Genomic DNA, 25,330 nt, shown 5'->3' on the forward strand with positions numbered 1-25,330 from the left:
TCTGCAAGTATACTTCGTCTGAAATACAAAAATGAAATTGATTTACATTTATTATAAGATTATCTAGTTCGTGATCGAAGGATTTAAAAAAAAAAAAAATTTGACAAAATGGCGACCTGTCAAAGTCAAAAGTATAATTTTCGTTAAAAAAATACGGTCGATTTTCAGCTATATAAAAAAAAGTTTTGCATAAAAAAAAAAATCCTTCGATCACGAACTAGACTTATATGTGTAAATGAAGCACATTAAATTTTAAATAAATCGGTTTCATGGTATTCGAGTAATCGTGGTCACCGACTTGGAAAATGTCATTTTGAGAAAAACGCATTCAAAGTTTCAACTTACTTTTTTTTGTTCAGAAGAAATTTTGTTTCCAATTTACAAAGAGTCATCGATTCCTGGACCATATAATAACTCTTCCGCAGTGGTTGCCGTTTCTAAATCATAGGAAAAGGCCATCTGTCGTTAGGGTCAGGTATGGCTGGCCACCTTGTCTGAAGCCACGGGACGCGCCGCTGCAGTGTTCTGTATATCTCATTTATTTTTCACCGGATCAAGTTTAAAATTTACAGACACATTTCTAAATATGTATACTTTAAGAAAATGCAAAAAAAAATCGATTTTTCGAAAGTTACAACTGGTGTTCCCCCCTTAATATATTTTCCTACAAGAAAAAAGACATTGAATATATAAAAAAAATTTATTTATTTAAGTAGTAAAATTACAATTTTTTAATGATGTTAATAATTTCAAATAATATTCCTATTTAATCAAAATTAAAACATGATATATAAATAAAATTAAACATGAAACAGTTAATATATTTTAATGTTATAAAAATAAAATAATCATATTATTTTGTTAGAAAAATATTTTTTAGTTTTTTTTATTTAAATTTAATAATATCGTTATTATTATTTATCAGTTTTTCTATTTTCAATTTTAGTTTTAAAAATTTGTTTTTAATAAAAATAAAAGAATAATATTATAAGAATAATAAAACACATGGGGACTGTAAAAAATAGAAATTTATCTCTTTCTAAAAATTTTACTTTTTATTTATAAAATTTTCTTTCAACATAAATCGTTGGAATCTGTACAAAAATATAATATTAATATTTCTTTTTCTTAAGATTATTTTCTATTTTTTTTATTTAAATAAATATATATTTTTAATATTAACTTAGTTTTAAAATTTAAAAATTTCTATAACAATAAAATAATTTAACAATTTTTTAAACATAATTTTTAATGAAAAATAATTTTTGTAATATATATATAATATGTATGCATGAAATATTATATATTTTCATATTAAAAATTAAATTCATAAAAATTATGTTTAATAAAACCAAATAAAATTCTTTTATTTGTTTTAACAATTGCATTGGTTTAAGAAATTTTTAATTTTATTCATTATAATTAATAATACTTTCTTTCATTTTACATTTTAAAAGCTAATTATTATATATTTCATTTTGAAAAAATAGAAAATATCTTTATATATATAAAATACGTTATATAATAAAAATTATAAAAATAAATGTAAACTAATGCAATATAAAGTTTATATTAAAAGATCTTCCATGTTTAAATTTTCCTCATTTTCTTCCATTATTTCTTGGGATGAATTTTTCTTCATTTTCTTTGATTCACACGATTTTTTCTCTTCCGGAAGGGATTTTTTACGAGCATCAGGCACTTTATTTTCCTCTGGAATTAGTACGAAAACCCCTTTCCTCATTTCAATTACGGTCATCACTTCGTCGTTCGCCTTACTTATATCGCTCATCGAATCTACTTGAAGAATAATTGTTTTATAATTGTTAGTCCTCAATTGTCCTTTAATTTCAACACAGGCTCCTCTACACGGAGATGAAATGCCGTCAAACGACGTTATGTTGATTGGCAGTCTGAACGTTAAATCAGTGATTGCTCCACTGCCATACGAGCTGTTCCCTTGAACGATAGACTGAAAGGGTGTTTTCAAATATCCTACAACAGCTATAAAACACGCAAAAAAATATATTTAAAGAATTACAAGTTTGTAAATAAAATTTGCAGTATATTAATTATTTTTTTATTAAAAAAAAACAATATAAATTACAATCAAACTAATTAATTACATTTTTATGAAACTATTTTTTATTAAAATTGTTAATTGATTAAAATTTTATTAAATTTGTTAATTTATTTAAAAAAATAATACTTAAAATTTTTTAAATTTAAAAGTGAAAACTAGAAAATGAGATAATATAAAAATTGAAAAAATAATTAAAACAAATGACTCAAATAATAATCAGAAAATGAACATAATAAGAAAATGAACAAAGTAAAAATTAAAAAAACAAAACTAGAGAATAAAAAATAATATAAAATTTTTTAAAATAATAAATGAAATAATAAAATAATACAAAATATAATAATGAAAAATAAAAATAAATAAAATTAAAATTACAAATAGAGATATTTGAAAACTAACTAATAATTAGTATTTATATATTATTTATAAAATATAAAAATTTAGAATTTAATTTTTAAAAATTAAGTTATAAAAATTTTAAAAATAAAACGTAAAACAATTAAAAAAAATTTTTAAATTAAAAAAAAATTAGAGATTACAACAAAAAAATCAAATAATAATAAGAAAATGAACAAAGTAAAAATTAAAAAACAAAACTAGCAAATAAAAAATAATATAAAATTTTTTAAAATATTAAATGAAATAATAAAATACTACAAAATAATAATGAAAAGTAAAAATAAATAAATAAAATGAAAATTACAAATAAAGATATTTGAAAACTAACTAATAATTAGTATTTATTATTTATAAAATATGAAAAATTTAAAAAATAAAACGAAAAACAATTAAAAAAAATTAAAATTAAAAAAACAAATTTAGAGAATAAAGATATAATATAATCATTTTTTAAAATAAAAATGAAAAAATAAAATATTACAAAATAATAATGAAAATAATAAAAATAAATGAAATGAAAATTACCAATAAAGTAATTGAAAACTAATAATTATTTGTCATTAAAATAAAAAATTTAGAATTTAATTTTTTAAAATTAAATTATAAAAATTTAAAATGAAATGAATAACAATTAAAAAAAATAAATATAATAATAAAAATAATTAATAAATAAAAATAAAATATATATAAATTGAAAATTAAAAAAGCATACAAATTTGCACTGTTAAATATTAATATTGTCTTAATTAACTGAAAATAACTTACATATTCGGCGACCGATGAACTCGGCACAATTCTTTAATTCCACTGGTGAACATGAATCCTCCTCTGGTATCCAGGGGTTTAGAATTTCCACTTCAGTGAACTTTTGTATGGAAATTTCAACGAGTAGCAAGCCTTCTTCCGTTTTGAAGTATTGTGGATTGCTCTCGATGATTTGAGGCTTCATAATCTGAACGACCTGAAACATAATTTTAAAAAAACGGTTGAATAAAACCTCTTTTGAGGTTATTATATGTGACGATTCACGAGAAAACGTTTAAATATCTATTATGTGTTAACGAAAATTTAAAAAAACTTAATTTTTAGTTTACTGAATTAAAAAAAAACTTTTTATATGAAGAGATAAAAAAATAACACTAAGCATAACCTAACATTTTTTGGAGCTAAGCAAACCAAGGCACGTTTTCTCGAGAATCATCACAAATATTTAAATTTTACTTAAAAAAAAATTCAAAAAATAAATAAATAATTTTTTTAAATATAAAAAATAAATTAATTAATAAGAACTAACGCAATTCTTTCAATTTACATTAAAAATAAGTAAATATAAACTTACTTTGTTAAGCAAACGCTCCTTAAATTCGTCTCTCTTAGGCGGCCAAAAGAGTACCCGAATTTTCCTCTCTAAATTAGAAAAAATGCAGCGCATTGGTGCATTTTCCGATGATACCTGCAGTCCGGATTTACGCCTTAAGGGTGTCTCGATTTTGATGATGACTCCTGTTAATTCACTAGAAAAATGAAAAAAAATTAAAACATGCTAACACGTGCTAACAGTACGTGCATATAAATTAAATTAATTTTTTTGGAGTAAATATAATTAAATTGATACAAAATACTTACTACGAGGTATCTCCTGGTTGAAGATTTTCCAATTCTTCAGTAGTAGAGAAGCAATCTTTTGTGATTGCCGAGATATTATTCGATTCCATTTTTAAATAAAAAAACTTGTTTTGAACGCAATCAACCATGAACTTCAAAGGCCAAAGACGAAGTGAATTGATACTAGATCAGAATTGTCAATTACTCTTATCAAACGCTACTGTGCATGCGCCACAATAAAGGTACTTGCACACCTCTTTTCGCCAACACGCCGATCGTTCCCGCGGAAGATTTGAATTTGAATAAAATTAAATATTTGCTTTTTAATGTAAATTATTAATAAAAGTAAATAAAAGATGATAAAAAACAACGTTATTATTTTTTTTAAGTGAAATATGGATGAATTGTGATAAATAAAATATTCATTCCCATTTCACTTAAAAATAACAGTAATGCTGTAATTCTATTATCTTTTATTTATTTTTACATTAATTCTATTCAAAGCAAATATTTAATTTTATTTAAATTCAAATCTTCAATTCAAATTTTAATTATTTATCAACTTTGATACAAAATTTTTTAAACAAAATTCAACAACCAAAAATGTAGAGAATCTTTTAGAGAACAAAATGAGCTATTATTTATAAAAATTGGATAAAAATTACAATTGTTCACTAACTTTTAAGAAAAAAAACCAAATGTTAATTAATTATTAATTAATAACAAGTTTTAACTAAAAATAATTATTTTTAGTTAGGTAAACAATTATAATCGTTTCTGAAAATTGTACAACTGGATCTTTTGAACTTGATTGAAATCATAAAACATATACCTAACCTTCAAATAATGTAATAATATGAATAATATTTATATATTATCTTCATACTTAAAGTTTATATACTTACTTAAACTTTAATAAAATAATTCAAACTATTTTTTTTCATTTTCCTTTATATAAATAAAATAAATAAATTTAAAACTTAAAATTTAAAGTAATTTATTATTTAAATATAAATATATTTTATTTATGAAAATGCGGAACAGAACGGAAAACGATTAGAAAGTTGCGCGCGCAACAAACAATTCACAATATCAAATGCAGAGCAGATGCAAAGCAAGCACAAACACAAGGTGTTGTGGAACCGCCTTCATGGGACTGCACCCTTATTGTACGATCACGTCTGAAAGTGCAGATTGTTGCGCCATTGGTGACCAACTGAAGAATTAATTTTCTTTTGGTATACGACACTTCTGCATCACTTAAATAACTACACCATGACCGACTAAAAGTATTCATAAAGACTTTTTGCGTCATTGTTTATAATTGTTTATTTTACAATTTAAAAAACGTGAGGTGAACGTGTATTATAATCGCGAGAGACACAAATGAGAGAAAAAACTTTTTTGTTTTTCACGGTCTCTAAAGTGTCTAATAATCAAGGTAATTATCATTTTTTTATTTACGTAAAAAAATATAGTTTTATGTGAAAAATTTGACACATGTTTCTTTAATTTCACTATTCTGGATATATTTTATTGTTAATGTTAAATTAAATAATCGCTGTGTCTATTTCGTCAGGAGACTGGCGAAATAAGAAAAATACTTTATTTCGCCAGTAAATAAATATTAAGTGTCTGAAATCAAGAAAATAGACGTTTTAAATAACCTGAACTTTTTAAAACTGTATTTTCCAACTAAATGAAGGGAGCGAGTTTTAAATGTAGCCTCTGGAAATTAGTTATAAAATATTTTTATTTATTTAATTAAATATTTTTAGTTTTAATTGACTTTTTTAAAATAAATGAATCATCTATTCTTTGACAGCTGTGTATTTGACAGCGATTTAAATATTATTCCTACTCAAATATTTTACTATGTTGTTTTTTAGAAATATTTTTCAGGGACGAGTTCAAAATTTGTTTTATAATAATTATTTATATTTTTTATAAGTATTATGATTGATTGAATATATTTAAATAATAACTGTTTTATGCAATAATTATAATTAATTATTTAATATTATTTAATTAAAAATGAAGAATAATATTCATAATATTATTATATTATAATAATATAATTAATTAATAATTATTATAATATTATATTATAAATTATTAATTATAATTATTATAAATTAAAATTATTTTTTTAATTTTTGATAAAATTTGATTATATAATTATATTATTATTAATATAGTACTATAATAATTATTATTTTATTAAATTATTATTATAACATTATTTTTCATAGAATTCATAATTTACAATAATTTAAATTATATAATATAATAATAAAATATGTATATTATTAAATATAATATATTAATATAATTATAGTTTAAATTCTTACAAAGTAATTAAAACTTCTAAAATAAATATACTAAAAACTTCAATTTATCAATAAAAACTTAATGAGTAACCAAAACTTAATAAGACATTTCATCTTTAAATTTATAATTAAGTAAATAATTCATAAGATGCATAAAAGAATTGCAAACAAGAATAATTTAAACTTGCAAAGAATGAATAAATATGTGCAAGAAATGAATGGAAAAATATGTGTGTATACCAATAATATAAAATTAAAAAAACTACAGAAAATAATTGAATAATTATTATAAAACAAATTTTGAACTCGTCCCTGAAAAATATTTCTAAAAAACAACATAGTAAAATATTTGAGTAGGAATAATATTTAAATCGCTGTCAAATACACAGCTGTCAAAGAATAGATGATTCATTTATTTTAAAAAAGTCAATTAAAACTAAAAATATTTAATTAAATTAATAAAAATATTTTATAACTAATTTCCAGAGGCTACATTTAAAACTCGCTCCCTTCATTTAGTTGGAAAATACAGTTTTAAAAAGTTCAGGTTATTTAAAATGTCTATTTTCTTGATTTCAGACACTTCATATTTATTTACTGGCGAAATAAAGTATTTTTCTTATTTCGCCAGTCTCCTGATGTCTATTTAATCTTTACTGGCGAAATAATTAATTTTTCTTATTCCACCAGACAGCTATCTGGCGAAATAATTTCAGCTGATTATTCCGCCAGACGTCTGGCGAAATAGACACAGCGTTAAATAATTGTATAAAAACGTTAAACTCAGAAGAAATTGTTTACTCGCATACACAATCATGTAAAATTCCTTTTATTAGGTTTTTAGTGTAGTAAAAAAAAATAAATTAATCATTCATCAAACTTTAACATATTTTTATTATTTTTAGGTTATTTTCAAATCACAGGAATCTGTGATACTGGAGAAATTTAATTTTTAGTATTATATATACTCTTGGATCATCTGCAAATCATTGTATGAAATTTTCTTAATTATTAAAGGTAATTGTACTACAGGTATTTATTTTAAATTATAATTTTCATTATCATTTAAGTAAGAATTAAAATTTTTAAATACGTGTAAATGATAATTAAAATGTATATTAATAAATATTTAAATTTTATTTAAAAATTTTTCTTAAATATTCAAATTTCACCCATAAATATTTTCAAATTGGTTGAAATAAATTTTCTATATATTTTTAGTTTCTGTCAAAAAGTAGATTTTAGTTTGAGGTAATGTTAAGGGGATGAGCTGCTTGAATGAAAAATTATATGACGAGACCAATTTAAATTTTTAAGAAAATTTTAATTATACATCTTTCATGTTAACTTAAATTGTTTAAATTATAATACTGTACATTTAAATAAATATATAATAGGCTAAGTAACGCGCCAAAAGAAAAGGGATTTATCGTTAAAAATGTTTATTTTGTGTTTTTGGTGACAATTGAGAGATTTTTTATTTGCATTTTGATGTCAAATATATTAGGAAAGAATCACAAATTTATTTATCAAGAGATTGTCAAAACATTGAAAGAAATAGTTTAATTTTAACAAAAATTGTGTTTAGTTCGGAACGATACGTTGAGTACTTACCGTTCCGCGTTCCTTATTCTACCGTCGGATAGTCGAGAGCTGAACACCTTCTCGCCTCTTTCAAACACTTTCCGACGGGCAAAACATTTAATAAAAAAAAACTATTATAATTATGTGTCCTCTCACACTCACTCAGGTGGCGCATTAGCGGTTTGCCGTATGTCGTTTTCGCGTTAACTAGACAGGGACAGACAACTCCACCCTCTTACCCTAATTTGTTGACCCGTCAATTGCAAGGGCAGGCGCGGGTCCTACACGAACCCGGCTGGTCTCGCGACAAAGATAAGGAAAGCGACGTTCCCTTAAAACTTCTCCCCGAATTGATTTCAACCGGCCTCCGTGGACTTCGGAGTAAGTTGGATTTTATTTTACGTCCGGCCGCAGTAATCGTATAAGCATACAATTAAGCGGGTCCTTGGTACCGGACGGGAGCGCGTTGGCTTTTTAATTGGTGGAGGTACGGGTGTTATTCCGTCTTTCACCAAGACCGTACTGAACATTGAATTATGGGCCAGAGACGCCTCGTAGGTACGCTTAGGGATGTAAAGTGGGAAATTAATGCTGAATCGTAATTTTGGAAAACAAGTGGAAATGGTAACAAAGGTATTGAGTTTTGTTCCTAAGCCGGTTTTTGCTAAATAAGGAAAATTGGTAAAGATAGAGGTGGAACACAGGGGCCTGTTGCCATGCGATTTTTAGCTGACTTCACATTTGACGGAAGTTAGCAAATAATTTCGAGAATTGGAATTAAAATTATTTCCAATAACAATAATTAATAAAATTAATATGTTATCCTTAAAGGATTATTAATTGGAAAATAGGAATTTTCCTTATAGGAAAATCCTTGGTACATTCACTGTATATGTATCTTTAAAAATATTTAATTTTTAAAATACATCTTTTAATTTGATTTGAATTCCAGTATTGGGTGAAATATTTTAATTTCATACCCAATTTTGATCTGGAATTGAGCAATAGCATAATTCAAAATAAATACACGTGCTTTTAATCTGACAGCACTGTATGGCATAGCTTGTAGGCTTGGACAGAAGAAGAGAGGTAAGGAGAAAGAATAGGTGAGGAGAATAAGAGTGTAATGGTACTGTGGAATATAGCGTACCATGTAAGCGCCTATAACCCGAACTCATATGTTTAGGTGCCTGTAGCGTATAGTCCAAATGAGTATGTGAGACCAACGACTGCCATGCATTCAACGGTCTGTGGAGTAAGAGAGAAGCGATACAGCTGAAAGAAACGTTAGTCTAAGAGAGAAAGGTTCGCTGGTACAATGTATCTCCTTTTTCTCTTAGGACGGCTGCTAGGTGGAAAGAGACGCACGCTCTAATGTATCTGAGAGAGAAAGATTTGCTGGTACATTGTATCTTCTTTCTCTCTCGCGCTTTGCCGAGGGATGCGAGGGGAGCTTCCACTGAACGCGTTCATTGATGATCCCCACTAGTCAGCGCGGAAATATTATTTTAATGTCGATGACAAAAATTATAATTTCCTAAATTTGGTTCAATTAATTCCAAATTTTGCGGTTGGTTTAATTTGATCCAACTAATTATATATCTTACACAATAATATTGATAATAATAATATATAGGTATGAACATAAGGATATATGCGTAAATATCCATCCCATAACATTCTCATAGGTACGCGCATTGATAACCAATGGTCCGCGATGCTTTACAGGTTATCTGGATTAACATCGGTGTTTATCATTCGGGAACGTTGCGGAAGGTTTATTGGATTTAGAAAATTAAATAGAATAATAATTTCAAAACCGCATTTTTCCCAAAAATTCCGTTCTCTAGTTACGTTGTTTACAATCTGGGAACTTTGAGAAAAGATTACCTGAGCTCGGAAAGACCTCGCAAGCTTCGTTTTTCTACTCGCAACCTTCCCAATTGGTAACTTCGTTGTTTATGGATTGGGAAGTTTTGCACCAAGGTTTTTAAAGCTTGCGGCGTCGTTCCGAGTCCGAATATCATATTTTTATAATTTTACTTTGAGTAGTTCCTGAGTTATTCACGAAAAACGCCAGGAGGCTCGCCGCAAGGTTCCGTTGGTACTACAATATACGAGGAGCTCGTATCTATGCTCCTTCTCAATATTATAGACCATTAATTATCCCATAAGTATAAAAATAATTAATTATAATTTAGGGAAAGGTTAATAACCCGTGTCGGCTTCAAGAGCTAAAATAGAAGAATTTTAATTTCGAAATACAATTTTAATTTCGAGCGTTTAGCAATTGTCTCATGCGAAGCTATAGGTGAATATACCAGGGATGCTGACGCATGGAATTCCTGGTAATTGCGCGTACCTTGGACTTGCTTAGGAAAAATTAAAGCGAGTCCAAAAGAAATTGCAATTAAATTATTGAGAAAATATTTCATAATTAAATAAAAATAATGTAAAAGTTTTTGACCTTACAAACCACCATGGAAATTCCGTTTGTCGTCCCCGATAAACTTAGGGCTCTTGAACTCGACAGGGGTTGTACATTTTAATTAATTTAGTATTATTTTAACATTAAAATTACCCTACAAATGATGGAATATTTAAACATCCCTGTAAAATAAAATTCATGTAGCATTATTTCTATTGGTTGTAACTGGCATAGCTGGCTTTATGGCAACCATGTATGGAGTGTCAAGTAACATTGATAACAGCATCTGTCTTGGAGCCGTACGTCACGTCACCCTTACCTTCGCGGTATAGACGCAGGTCCCCGCAGGCCAGTTCGGAGGTGGCCGCCGTGAATAATTAATTGTGTATCACGCGAGTTTTGCTCTATTTTTTTACAATGTCGGAAATAAGTGACGCGAGTGAAGTGGCCTATAGGTAAATTCCCGTAAATTCAAATAAAGTGAATAAAAAATCTCAAACAATGCAACCTGTACCAAACATCTCTTTAAACATAAATGTGCCAATTTCAAGTAAGAAAAAAGAACCTCCAAGTACAGAATATGTGATTGAAGTACAAGATGGTCCATCAAATGTACACGAATTAAATACAAATTCACAAACATCTAAAGTATTTTCAAACAGTAAATTATACATGAATGTGCCATGTTCACGTAAGAGAAAAGAACCACCAAATATTGAACACAAGATGATAGCAAACGATTATCCTGTAGATATATGTGAAGTTTATACAGATTCACAATCATCACAATCTTTTACAAACAATTCATTAAATATGAATGTCTCACGTTCTCGAAAACGAAAAAAACCTCCAGTTATTGAACATGTAATTGAAGCAAATGATCGTCCCGTGAATGTACATGAAGTGAACATAAATTCACAAACAACTCACAATCAATTTTTACCAAACAATTCTTCAAATTCTAATGTAACAGGTTCACGAAAGAAAAAAATACCTAAAAATTTAGAACATGTGATTAGAGCAAACGATCGTCCTGTAAATGTGCATGAAATTAACGCAAATTCACAAACAACTCAGTCTTTACCAAAAAATTTTTCGAACATAAATGTGCCAGGTTCCCGTAACAGAAAAGTACCTAAAAATAAAGAACATGTTATTGAAGCAAACGAAAAGTCTTTACCAAACAATTCTTCAAACATAAATGTCACAGGTTTACGTAATAGGAAAGAACCTAAAAATAAAGAACATGTGATGGAAGCAAACGATTGTCCCGTAAATTTACATGAAGTGAACGCATATTCACAAACAAGTCAGTCTTTACCAAACAATTCTCCAAACATAAATGTACCAGGTTTACGTAAAAGAATGGTAACTAAAAATGTAAAACGTGTGAATGAATCAAACGATCGTTCCTTAGATATACATGAAGTGAACGCATATTCACAAGCAAGTCCGTCTTTACCAAACAATTCTTCAAGCATAAATGTGCCAGGTTCACTTAAGAGAAAAGTACCTAAAAATAAAGAACATGTGATTGAAGCAAACGATCATCCCGTAAATTTACATGAAGTGAACGCATATTCACAAACAATTCAGTCTTTACCAAACAATTCTCCAAACATAAATGTACCAGGTTCACGTAAGAGAATGGTAACTAAAAATGTAAAACGTGTGAATGAATCAAACGATCGTTCCTTAGATATACACGAAGTGAACGCATATTCACAAGCAAGTCCGTCTTTACCAAACAATTCTTCAAACATAAATGTGACAGGTTCACGTAAGAGAAAAGTACCTAAAAATAAAGAACATGTGATTGAAGCAAACGATCGTCCCGTAAATTTACATTAAGTGTACGCATATTCACAAACAAGTCAGTCTTTACCAAACAATTCTTCAAACATAAATGTGACAGGTTTACGTAATAGGAAAGAACCTAAAAATAAAGAACATGTGATGGAAGCAAACGATTGTCCCGTCAATGTACATGAAATAAACTTGAATAACATTTCTGAACATTACCTTGGTAGTATGAATGTTTTATGTGTCCATTGTAAAGCTAAACATTTTTGCGCTGAAAAAGTAAGTAACAAAGGAAACTCATTTAATGATTGCTGTAGCCACGGCAAAGTATATTTGTATGAATTACCAGAACCACCGCAAATTCTTAAAGAATTTTTCGAAGGTACTCATCCGGAATCAAATCACTTTTATAATAATATACGCAAATACAATAATTCTTTTTCGTTTGCTTCTTTTAATGCTAATTTAGTGCAATTTAATAACAGACGACCCGGACCTTTCTGCTTTAAAATACAAGGACAAATTTATTATCAAATTAATACATCACTATATCCAGCTAATAATGAATTGCCAAGCTTCGGTCAACTTTTTATTATTGATAGCAATGAAGCAACAGACTACAGAATTGATATGAATTCCACATTAAATCAGAAGTTTCAAATACTATTGATAAAGCAATGAGAGAACATAACGCTTTCGCAAAATCATATAAAATGATGAAAGATGAATTGGTTAAAATGACAGAAGAAAATGGAACAGAACCTGAATTACAATTATTGTTCACATTAAAGAAGGGACAAGATAGAAGACGTTACAATTTTCAAAGAGTAAATGAAGTTGCTGCTATTTTTTCAACCACTGCAGATGAAGAAATTCCGGAATCATATGTCACAATACGCAACCAAATTACGAAAGAATTACAATACGTTAGCTCAATGGATGCTAATGTTGAACCATGGACTTATCCATTATTTTATCCATATGAAAGTAGAGGTTGGTATGACGGTATGGAAATGGTTGGTAGTAGACGTAGAGTAACAAGAAACGCTTATATTAAATATCGCATGGCTATTCGAGATGAGCCAAATTATATTTTAACGGGACGACGTTTGTTTCAACAATGGACCGTTGACAATTACGTTAAAGTTGAAAAAGACAAATTAAATTATTTAAGAGGAAATCAAAAACAATTAAGAGCCGACACTTATGAAAACTCTTGCAACATTTAGAAAAAACTGCAGAAAATGAAAACAATCGTGTTGGAAAAGTAGTTATTCTTCCGTCTACTCATTCTGGTTCACCACGAAATATGCAACAAAATTATCAAGATACAATGGCCATAGTAAGAAAATTTGGTAGACCAGAATTATTTATTACTATGACTTGCAATCCAAAATGGAGAGAAATTACAGAAAATCTTTTAAATGGACAAACTGCTTCTGATAGGCCCGATTTAGTGGCTCGTGTTTTTGAATTAAAGAAAGAAGAGCTCATTAATATAATCGTTAAAGAAAAAATATTTGGCGAAGTACAAGCTTACGTCTATGTAGTAGAATACCAAAAACGTGGACTACCACATGTTCACTTACTGCTTAATTTAAAACCAAATTCAAAAATAACAACTGAATTTCAGCTGAAATTCCTCCTCGAACAGAAAATCAACGGTTGCATGATATCATTGATGCTAATATGATTCATGGCTCTTGTGGAGATTGGTGCTTGGATAAGGACGGAAAATGTTCAAAAAATTACCCAAAAGAATTTAACGATGAAACGAAGATGGATGAAGATGGTTATCCCCATTATAAACGTCGATATACAGAAACAAATGTCCGTCGTGATGGCTTTCAATATGATAATCGACATGTTGTACCCCATAATAAAGAGCTTTTGTTACGATTAAATTGTCATATTAACGTTGAAGTTGCTACTAGCATTAAAGCGGTAAAATACCTATATAAATACATTTACAAAGGACATGATGCTGCTTCTGTTGTGATTCAAGAACCACAAAACAATGAAAATCAAGAAGTCGGTATTCTTGAACACGATGAAATTAAAAATCATGTTGAAAGTCGCTACGTTAGTCCACCAGAAGCATGTAGTCGTATATTCAGCCATAATTTGCAAGGTAAAAGTCATTCAATTTATCGACTTCCTATTCACATGCCTAATCAACAAACGGTAATAGTAGACAATATGGATGATGAAAATTCAGTCAGATCTGCTTTAAACAGATCCACAGAACTTACTGAATATTTTGCATTAAATGAACATGATTCAATTGCTAAAAATTATACATATTCAGAAATACCATCGCATTATGCATTTGACAAAAAAAAAAGGTTCAGCTACTTCCTTTACTTGGAAAAAACGAAAACAACATTTCAATACTTTAGGACGAATGTATTCTGTAAGTCCATCACAAATCGAATTATTCCACTTGAGATTATTATTAATAACACAGAAAGGAGCTACAAGTTTTGAAAAAGTAAGAACTGTTGACGGTATAATACATGATACGTTTGTTTCTACGTGTTTAGCGTTAGGACTAATTGAAGATGATGATGAGTGGAAAAATGCCATGCATGAAGCAGAAGTTTGGATGATGCCAAGGCAATTAAGACAGTTATTCGTAAGAATTTTGATTCACTGTCAACCCATACATCCAGAAGAATTGTGGGAAGAATTTAAAAATGCATTATCTCAAGACTATTTAAGAACGATGTCTGAAGACATAGCTCAAAAAAAGCTTATATTCATATAAACACATTACCAAGGCATGCATTACAATTAGTAGATCGCACTTTGCGAGACATAATGAACATTGATGAACCATTTGGAGGCAAAATGATGATACTTGGAGGCGATTTTCGACAACTGCTTCCAGTTAAACGAAATGCTGTTCGCAGTGAATTAGTAAATCTCTGTATTAAGTATAGCAATGTGTGGTCAGCTTTTTTCCAATTTTCCCTTACAGAAAATATGCGCGCATTACCTCATGAAAAAGAATTTTCATTATTTTTATTACAAGTTGGAAATGGAACAGCTAATCACAATGGAAATGATTTACAATTACCAGTACATTGTATCGCTCCTTCAGGGACAGATATTGCTAAAGATATCTATGAAAATGTTATTAGAAACAAAGAATTTAATAAATTAACTACAATGGCAATATTATCAGCTCGAAATGTTGACGTGGATGATATTAATAGAACAGTTGTTGAATTATTAGAAGTCTCAACTGAAAAAATTTATACAAGTATTAATACTGTAAAAAATTGTGATAACTGTGAGATGGGTGAAGCACTTTTACCAGAATATCTAGAGACGTTGAATCCTCCAAATTTACCACCACATGAATTAAGATTAAGAGTTAATACAGTGGTCATGTTAATAAGAAATCTTTCTATAAATGAAGGGCTGTGCAATGGAATACGACTGCAAGTTTTAGAATTAAAAAATCATTTATTGAAATGTAAGATTTTAACTGGAGACAAATGTGGTCAAATTGTGTTCATCAACAGAATAACTCTGTACAGTGATGAGCAATATCCTTTTCAATTTGCACGTAGACAATTTCCAATTAAAATAGCGTTTGCAATGACTATCAACAAATCTCAAGGACAAACATTTGATAAAATAGGAATACATCTCAGACGAGACGTTTTTAATCATGGTCAACTTTATGTTGCATTATCACGTGTTCGTTCTTGGGATTCGCTTAAAATATATATAGGAGATCAAAGGGAATCTAATGTAGTAAAAAATATAGTATTTAAAGAAATTTTTGAATGAAAGAATGCAATTTTAAAAATCATCAAGATTTTTCCTTTTCCTTTCTTAAAAAAAATTCCGATAAAAGGTCGAATAGAAACTTAATCGAACTCTAAAAACTATCGAAATAAGAAATATAATAAGAAAAATAGAAGGGGACAACATATTTCAAGATTATAAGTACAGGTGGAGCTGCAGTTGATTTCGGCAAAAATGAGCGCTAATATTTAAATTATATATAAATCTTATTTGTCAAAGTACACAAACATTAAAAAAGTTCAACTGTATTATACAAAAAAAATTAATCACTACAACACTATTACACAAAGTGGAAATTAATTCCAGATGTGCTTTAAGTTTTTTATGATGGTTTTAGATTAGAACAGGTGTTACGTGGAGAGAAAAAAAGAACAACTTATTCAGATAAAGCCACTTGATTGGTCGAAATAATTAGCGCACGATAATTTTAAAATATGTAATTTAACTTCATAACACTTAAATATTATAATATATTATTTTCATTTGCTATGAATAAATAATTTATAAAAAAGAAAAATAAACATAATTATAACTACAGGTAGTGAAAAATATTGTTTTTAAAGAAATTTTTTTTGAATTTATGATTTACAGAATGTAATTTTTTAAATTAACCATTTCTGTGACTACTTTATGAGACTGAAAAGTTTCTTTTCTCTATATTTACATTATACTTTACAATTTATCAGAAATTTAAATTATTTATCCAAAAAGTTTATAAAATTGAACCCTTAAATAAAATCCATTAATAAAGTATTTAATCAACAGACTATAATTTAAAATAAATAAAAAAAGCAGAAAATGATTAGTGCAAGAGAGATTATAGCGTAAATCAATCTCTCTTATTTCACATTCATAATTTTTTTTACATTTTGAATCGATATGAAATAAAAAACACAAGATGAAAATAAATCATTTTTTAAAATGAAATGAATAAAATGGAAATTGAGAAAGGAACAGAAGCAACGAAGACGGCCGCTTGCGGCCGTCGGCGGCGCTAGTTTCATAAAACAAACACTATCACACTTACTTCAAATACACGAATTATTTTCTTGTTGTTAAAACCTTTCTTTTATTATTGATCTCTTAATTGTGCTTGCAATAAATGATTTTTTTGTGAGACCTGAATTGCTAATTCAAGTAGCTTATAACGTAATAGCCGTTTTAATTGTAATCATTTTTATTAAAAATCAATTGGGGAATAGAATGTAAACACTTTGGTAGTTGAATGAATAAACAGATTTCTTTTGTTGTGATAATTACGTTTCTATTTACTCAATCACCTTTTTGATGTCTATATTATATCTCGCTTTTTGATCATTTTCACTAAAATACCGTCTATCCGGGTTTATTGAATAAATAATAATATTAAAATAATATTAAAATAATAAGATACAAGTTACAATGAGTCTTTATTGGGAAAGAAAACTACCACAGCGGGCACTGAGGACGCCACCTATATCAAATAATTATGGTCGATATTAGATTGTTAATTCAAATCAGTGCGTTGTAAGCCGGTTGTGTTTGAAGTGTACTTTTGCAGTACAAAATTGTTTTCGAAGTGTTTTAGATTAAAAGTATGTTATTTTTAAGCTTAAATAGTTTATTTTCTTTCGCCAAAGCTACTCCGTCTTCTAGGAATATGATAGAAGGTCAGAATGTCGTTAATTCAGGCATGATAATATTATGCGGAACGAGTAACAGAACTAGAGAAAAACTCGATATTTATTCTCTGTGCCTGCAAACTAGTGCAATATGCTCAGAACCTGACACAATTACGGGTGTTTTTTTAATTGATGATGTGCAAAACGACGTTTCTATAGGAAATATGACTTGTACCTGTAAAGCGGGAGAGAGCCTCTCATGCAAACACATTGTAGCTGTATTATTATTTTGTAGTCGGTAAGTGAAATTTTATTTTTGTTATGTATTAGAGAATTTTTTGTAAAAAAGTTCAGTGGAAATTTAAAATATATATATAAAACATTAAGGGGGGCGCCTACTTTAGAAGTTAAAAAACTGCGTATATTTCATGAATTTTTTTCTCAAACACATTTAAATAAATCGATGCGCGATTTAGTGTATGTTTTCTTATATATTTAAATCTTTGAAATATAATTTTTTGATTAAATGAAAATAGAATTTAATAATAAAATAAACGCCATATATATAACGCCTCGCTGCTGAAATTTTCCCATTGCGTACAACCTAGGGTCCACAATTCTTATCTAAAACAAAAAAACAAAATTTTTTCTTTAAATATACATTATTGCCTTCTGTATGAATTAAAAGATTTCAATAGAAAGTAAAAACTGACATTTTTACATGACTTTTTTAAAAAAAATTTAATTTTCGACAAAAAAAATCTCATTTTTTCTTTAAAAGAAAGCACTAAATTTAACTCTATCAAAAACAAATTTAGTTCATACAGAAGAGACACTTTTTATCTTTAAAACAAGCCCAGGTAGACCTTAATCGGTTGAATAGATTTTTGTCTATCGTGTACGCAAACTACAAAAACAGTGTTTTGAGAAAAACGAGTTTAAAGATTGAAAAACTGTTTATTAAAAACTTACGGCAGTCACAGGCCTCGATGAACGACAATTTTTTTATGGGTAGCTCTTGGATAAGGCGACATTTTACTGATAAATGGTAATTTTAATGGTAGGTGTAATAATAGATAAGCGCAACAAATTATGAAAAGTATTAGAGACCGCGAGTGGAGTCGCGTCAGGCCACGCGCTTTATTGCGTTCTACAAGCTGTAACTCGAAAAATACTTTGTATTTTGACGTAATATTTTAAGAGCATATTCTCTGATAGTTGTACTTTCAGTTAAGACAACTTTTAAAAAATCGATTTTTTTGACCCGATAAAGTAGGCGCCCCCCTTAAAGTAAAAATAATTACCAAAATTCCGAAAACAAATAATTTATTCTTATTACTTATGTTGCTATATAATAATTAAAATTCTATTTTAAATAGGACATATTTTTAAAAAAATTTATAATATTTAAAATGCAGAGTGAACTTGAATGCATTGGAATTAATCTCTTCGACGGATAAAAAATGTCTCTGGACAGAGCTCCTGTTTTAGAACAATTTCTAGCTAAGTAAAGAAGCTATTATTATGAAAGATTGTTGCAGAAACGTATATAATAATGAAGTCGCTTGTGAAAATGTGTTCAATACGGCTATGAAGACCAAAGAAACTATTTCAAATTGGAAAAGGGAAAGGAAATTTAGAGTCACCGGCAGCAGGTAAAATTTACATAAATGTAAAAACGTTTATACATCTAAATGTATGTTTGGAATTTAAAAAGGCATCAAAATAAACTTTAGTTTCAATTAATAATTAATTCTTACAGATGCTATAGCTTATACACTTATTCAAAAGAAAACTTGTCAGAGAAAAGTCGTAAGTACTTTTGGCCAAGAGAATTTACAAATAAGTATTCTAAGCACGGAAATAAATACAAAAGTATTGCAAGAGAAGTGTACAAACAAGAAACACTTTCTCATGTTGAAGAGTGCGGATTGATTGTCTCTGAAAGTGAAGCTTGGGCAGCATACTCGCCTGATGGAATTGTGTTTAAAAATTCGAATGTCAAGCTTTTAGAAATTAAGTGCCCTTATGAGCTTAGCGATACAAGCGACAAGACGCTTATGGAGCAAGTTCAGTTAGGAATGGCTCTCTTAAATTTAAAAGTTTGTGATTTCGTCATTTACTCTAGCGTTTCTAATTCAATAAGAATTTTAAGCGTTAAATTAGACGTAAATTATGCACGAAACTTCTTGAGAACTTTAAAAACAAGATATTTTGAGAAGATGTTACACGAGATTTGTTGTAATTCGCGAACAAGCAAGTGAAAGCGTCACTTAAAGACCAAGAAAACGCATGTTTCATTAACGTAACGTTGATTTGTTAAGAAAATATGTACCAAAGTTTTTAAAAAATCGTTATTTATACTATTCAGAATTAAGAAGTATCAAGAACAATGTTCCAAAGAATATGTGTTCCAAAGTTATGCTAAAGATGTATTTATTACCTTTAAGTATGTTATAAAAAAGTAGATACTATCGATAATATAGTTCCAAAATTTGAAAAGAAATGTATTGTTGACTATATGTGAAGAAATATTTTATTTTTTCTTAAATTATATTGTATACTGTTAATAAAAGAGATACACTTAAATTTTTCAAATAATAAAATACAAATTAAAAACTAAAATTTATCTTCTCCTAAAATAAGAGTACCTAGATTTGCCAATCCACAACATATCAGAAAGATATCATCAACGTAGTTTATAAAAAACCAAGGCAATCTATTTTTCAAAATTTGAAACTGCTTAATGCGTTGATACATTCTTTCGATGTGCACTCTTGCACATGCGATTTCCCGATTGTTTAATGCTTCCTCTTGCGATAATTGTTTATTTTTCTTTAAAAAAGGAGGCCGAATTAATTTTATTCTTCTTTGAGAACATTCATCATCTATCAGGAAACCTTTGTCGACCATTATTGCATCTCTTGTGCTTTCTAAATTTTCAAGAATGTCGCTGTGATTGAATATGGCTTTGGCAGATGCTCGTCCTCCAAATGCTTCGCTTACAGAAACAAGGATTCCTGCTGATGTTACTTCTGTTAAAAATTTTACAGTCAGGCCACCTTTGTAGTGCGAATAAAATTTTATTCGACATTTCAAACATTTCGGCTGCTGAATATTAATTTCAGTACAATCTAAAACAGAAGTTGTTTAACGGAAGTTATTGAAACACTTTGGCATATTTCGTAAAATTTCATCCTTTGAAACTCTTTTAACAGTTGCTTGTAAAATTGTTGACAGTTTCTTCACTGTGTCATAAAATATATTTCTGACAGTAACATCAGAAACCTGATTGAATAGGATTGCAAGCGCTTTAAATGAAATATCTAATTTTAACTTTGCTGACGTCAAAATAATAAAATCACACGTCCTGAGGGAACGTTTTCGTTTTGCAGGGTATAGTTCATCCAGTAGTTTTGACAACTCATTTAATATACTAAAACTTGAGATTCCACACATAGTTATCAGTTCCTTCTCTGTTTTTATTAATGAAGCTAGGGATATTATAAAATCACCACTGCTTACTTGAACACTTATCTCCTGAAACGCCCGATTTTCTAAATTCTCATTTTCTGCCCTTACGTCATGTTGATTTTTGATCGATATGTCATTTCCAGTCACGATATTTTCAAAATTTTCATTGGCATACGCTTCGTCATCATGTAAAATGTTAAAGACTGCTTCACAATCTGCTGCACATTCTAAGTCGTAATGCTCTAAAGTACTTTCATCCTAAAAAGTATTATCATTTCTAGTTAAGACGTCTAGACATTTGTCATCCATGTTCGTTTCATAATTATGAGAAATATTGAAGGGTTCATCACAAACCTCTGCACAATCTACATTCTTCTCCAAAGTATTCTCCTCCTTAAGAATATTGTTACTTTTATTTTCATTCGACAGATTCCCTTCAACTCCATCCGATATTGTCGAAGCAGTTCCGCTAATCCTGAACTCTGTGGTCTTATTTTTATTTTTCCTTATTTTTTCATCATTGTTAAATTTTTTTGATAAACGCCTCCGATCCTGCAATTAAAAATTACTTACAAAAATGAAACAATAACAATAATAATTTATCAATAAAAAATTGTTACAAGGCAGAGGAGATTTTGAACAAATAGGTCTCTTACTATTATACTTTTCCTGTCAATATCATTTTGTACTTTCTCAGTAGAAACATTTGTTTGCATTGGAACAGCATTTGCCTTTAACTTTCTTCTTATCGCAGGTTTATTTACAAGTAAGAGGTAATTAACATATGTATTATTAAGTTACGTTTCGCTTAATATTTAACTTCGTAAAAACATAACCTTCAACATCTATTTCAATCAAAAAATCTTATGAAACAGACAAAAGTACTGAAAATTTCATATTACGAACAATTTATTTTCTTTGTTGAGTTACTATAATTTAAAATAAAATGTGCTTTTAATAACATTTAATAAATAATTGTACACAAAAAGAATGTTTTGTTGTCTTTAGACAAAATATTTACAAATAAATATTAAAAATTGTTAAAAAAATTGATGATTATTTGTTCACATTAATTCATATTTGTTAAATGAATCCTTTTTTGACATTTTTTATTTCATAATATAATACTTTTAATTCATTAACAAACTCACCAGAAAAACAGTACTCACCAGCTGTGAAGTGCAACGAACAGACGAACATATATTTATTGTTCTTCACATTTTTTAAACTTTTCAGCCATTCTCTACCTTTATCTACCTCTTCAATATTTCCAAATATGTTTTTTCTCTTAATTTTCATCTGTCCTACTTTGGGTAATTTATAAAAACTTAATCTCGAATTCCAAGACTTTTTGAAGTCGCAGCCACTCACGCAACAAATCGCATTGCTCGCACAATTTCGAAATGTTTGTTCAAATTCCATTGCTTTATGTAGAAAATTAATAAATGTCTCTATTATAAAATTAAATTTAGCAGCTAAAAACACTTTACAATATAGTTTTTCAATAAACTTCTCATTCGCATTACTACAAACATCGTCAATTTTCAATCTTATGTCGGCCATATTGGATAGTTCCTATAGTGTCCGATAGGGGCGTTTTGTAAATTTAAACTGCCAATAAGGAATTTTTTTGCGTCAATAGAAGTGAATTATTGAAATTTTATTGTGCGTTTAGATTCGAGAATTAGAAGAAATGATATACAGTGTTTTTTAATGAAACATCAAGAGACGTTTGAGTGGGATTTTCGGTCAATTGTGATAAAGAGTATAGAGAATACGAAATAAGAAACCGTGTCGTGTTACAGAGTTACACGAGTATTAAAAAAGGGCATTTATTAGAAATAATAAATCGAGAAAATACGATTATTTGTTTTTGCGATTATCAAGAAGATGAATAATTTTTAAAAGAAATTTTTTTGTTTATTTTTGACTTTTGCGTTTTATTTTGCGAAAGACCATGACGGACCAGAAACGAAACGGGGAACGCCGTCAATCCGGTAATGGTTGCGACAACCATGGACACGCTGATAACCCTTTCGCGGCCAATAGACGTGAAAATTTAAATGCAACAAATGTAGCAGAACTGTATAGAGATAGGACAGATTTAGATTTCTATTCAGTGTTACCTGATGCGCCAGTAAATATAAAAGATGTAACGTGTATTAAAAAAGTTTGTTGGGAGGATTTATATACTGTGACGTTGTAAAATTTACAGTTTTACAAATCACAAAGGTTTATTTATTTTTCAATATATTAAATAACTTTGTTTATTATTCCCGAAAAAGATATTTCAATATCAAAAATTCACTAGACGAAATCACATTATAGATTCGAGAAATGGAAAAATCTTATTTAATAATAATTTAATATTAAGAATTAATGTTTGTAATCCCTTTTTATTTATGTACTTTCGAGCCAATGTTCAACTGAAACAAGAAATTAAGAAAAATATCAAGCTTTAAGAAAAACTTTGAGAAAAATTGATTATATTGAATATTTTGTATTGGTCAACCTAACCTCAATTTTGATGTCATCAATAATTGCATATTTTTGAAGTTTATTATCGAATATTTGGATATATTTTTATTATTAAAATTTGGATTCTTGAATATTCACTTCCGATGTACCCATTAATTGGATAATTAAGAGATGCCAAGTATTTTCACGTTTTATGCAAATGTCACCCTGAGAATATCATTGACTTCGTTTCCTGGCGAAACACTCAAAATTATTATGATTTTTGGTATGATTCTTTACATTTTTTAATTACTATTTAAAACTTCTATTGCTGCGGTTAGCCAAAGCCCATATGAAATATTTGATGTTTTGGATTTATGTCATTTTGAAGTTTGAAGATTTTTACTTGAGTGTGGCATTATCTTTGTAAATTTCAATATTAATTCCGAATTCATTAATATTTATATTGGAGAAGAATTAAGGATTTACCATCTTGCGTCGGATTAACGTATTAAAATCGTTAATACAGAAGAAGTATTATTATTATTCAAGAAAACAATTTTTGTCAACAACATTTATTATCGAATTTGAATTTCGCTCTTAATCAGTTTGGACCAATCAGCGTCAAGATATAGATGAAAATCTTTTTACCCACCGTCGAACTTTCTTTTTTGTTCCGATCTTTTTATTCTTTTTAGATATTCATTTTTTTTGGTTGGTAACGAAAATCTTCTAGGAGAAAACAAACAACGTCTTTTTTATCATTCTTTAATGTGATTTCGTGTAAGTTAGACGCTTTATTTTATCATTTAATTTAATTTGATTTTTGGGATCTCAATCGGAAAAAATATATATAAATCATTTAAGAATAAAAAGGAAATATAAAAAGGAAATATAAAAAGGATAAAGGAAATATATAAAGATTCAAAAATAATAAAAAGGAATTGTTTGAGAATCATAAAAGATTCGTTACCGTCAGCCATTTTGAAACATATCGATTTTTGGAATTCTCTGGTAAAATTTTATTTTCACATTTATGAATGATATCTCAAAATTATTTATTTGTTTAAATTTCTCAATAATGATTTTAATTTTCTTTAGATCTAAATTTAGTTTTCTTTAAATATGAATTTAATTTAGTTTCTAATTTCAATTTAATCTAATTTAAAGGAATGATTTCTTCTGAATTTATTTGACTTTTTTTATTGACTATTATTCAAGAATGAATTTAATTTTCTAAATTTAATTTATTTAAAATTGATTGAAATCTGATTCATTTAATTATTTTAATTATTATTGTATCCATTTCAATTTTCCATTTTCCATTCCTCTAATTAAAGAATCCTCATTCTTTTAAGAAGAATAAGTAATTATTTCCTATTTTTTTGCATTATATCGAGTCTTGACTTAAACCAAGAATTGGGACTGCGGCAGGCCGAGTAAAAGGAAGACTATTTTAATTTAATCTGAATTTTGAATCATTTCTTTGCTTTGAGTTTCCCTTGATTATTGAATTTGACAGTCTTTGAGTAAAAGCCTGGTGGCCGTGTGTACTCTTCATACTAATTTGACAATCAAGAATAATTTTGATTTAATTGTCGAATTTAACAGTCTCCAAAAATAATTTGCCTGGTGGCCTTGTGTATTTTTCCAGACTAATTCAACGATTAAAGAAAAATTTATTTAATCAATTTAATTCTTTTGTCCCTTAATTATTTATTTATTTTTAATTTTGTCCCAAGGAAGG

The 25,330-nt window shown here is 28.1% G+C and overlaps 2 protein-coding genes across 2 annotated transcripts; one reads left to right on the forward strand and one right to left on the reverse strand.

The window, feature by feature from the left end:
* Positions 1 to 1,567: 1,567 nt before the first annotated feature.
* On the reverse strand, positions 1,568 to 10,028 carry LOC127277869 (uncharacterized). Its single transcript, XM_051299265.1, has 5 exons — positions 9,892 to 10,028; positions 4,109 to 4,270; positions 3,822 to 3,996; positions 3,248 to 3,434; positions 1,568 to 2,004 (listed from the first exon to the last, which is right to left on the reverse strand). The coding sequence occupies exons 1-5, from the start codon at positions 10,026 to 10,028 to the stop codon at positions 1,568 to 1,570; spliced, it is 1,098 nt and encodes a 365-aa protein (XP_051155222.1).
* A 902-nt stretch (positions 10,029 to 10,930) lies between these two features.
* LOC127277870 (GATA zinc finger domain-containing protein 14-like) lies at positions 10,931 to 12,280 on the forward strand. Its single transcript, XM_051299266.1, has one exon. It carries the CDS (start codon positions 10,931 to 10,933, stop codon positions 12,278 to 12,280), a length of 1,350 nt encoding a protein of 449 aa, XP_051155223.1.
* Positions 12,281 to 25,330: the final 13,050 nt, after the last annotated feature.

Source organism: Leptopilina boulardi, unplaced genomic scaffold (genome assembly GCF_019393585.1).
Source record: "Leptopilina boulardi isolate dan_hultmark-lab unplaced genomic scaffold, ZJU_Lbou_2.1 LbouV2_188, whole genome shotgun sequence".
Lineage (NCBI taxonomy): Eukaryota > Metazoa > Arthropoda > Insecta > Hymenoptera > Figitidae > Leptopilina > Leptopilina boulardi.

What these genes read in the sequence shown, in the direction of transcription:
- LOC127277869 (XM_051299265.1), bottom strand. Translation starts at nt 10,028, where the DNA reads ATGATATTCGGACTCGGAACGACGCCGCAAGCTTTAAAAACCTTGGTG. An exon ending in AGGAGCGTTTGCTTAACAAA is followed by an intron (nt 3,435 to 3,821) that starts GTAAGTTTATAT and finishes CAGGTCGTTCAG; the next exon opens with ATTATGAAGCCTCAAATCAT. An exon ending in GTTCATCGGTCGCCGAATAT is followed by an intron (nt 2,005 to 3,247) that starts GTAAGTTATTTT and finishes CGTGTTTTATAG; the next exon opens with CTGTTGTAGGATATTTGAAA.
- LOC127277870 (XM_051299266.1), top strand. Translation starts at nt 10,931, where the DNA reads ATGCAACCTGTACCAAACATCTCTTTAAACATAAATGTGCCAATTTCA.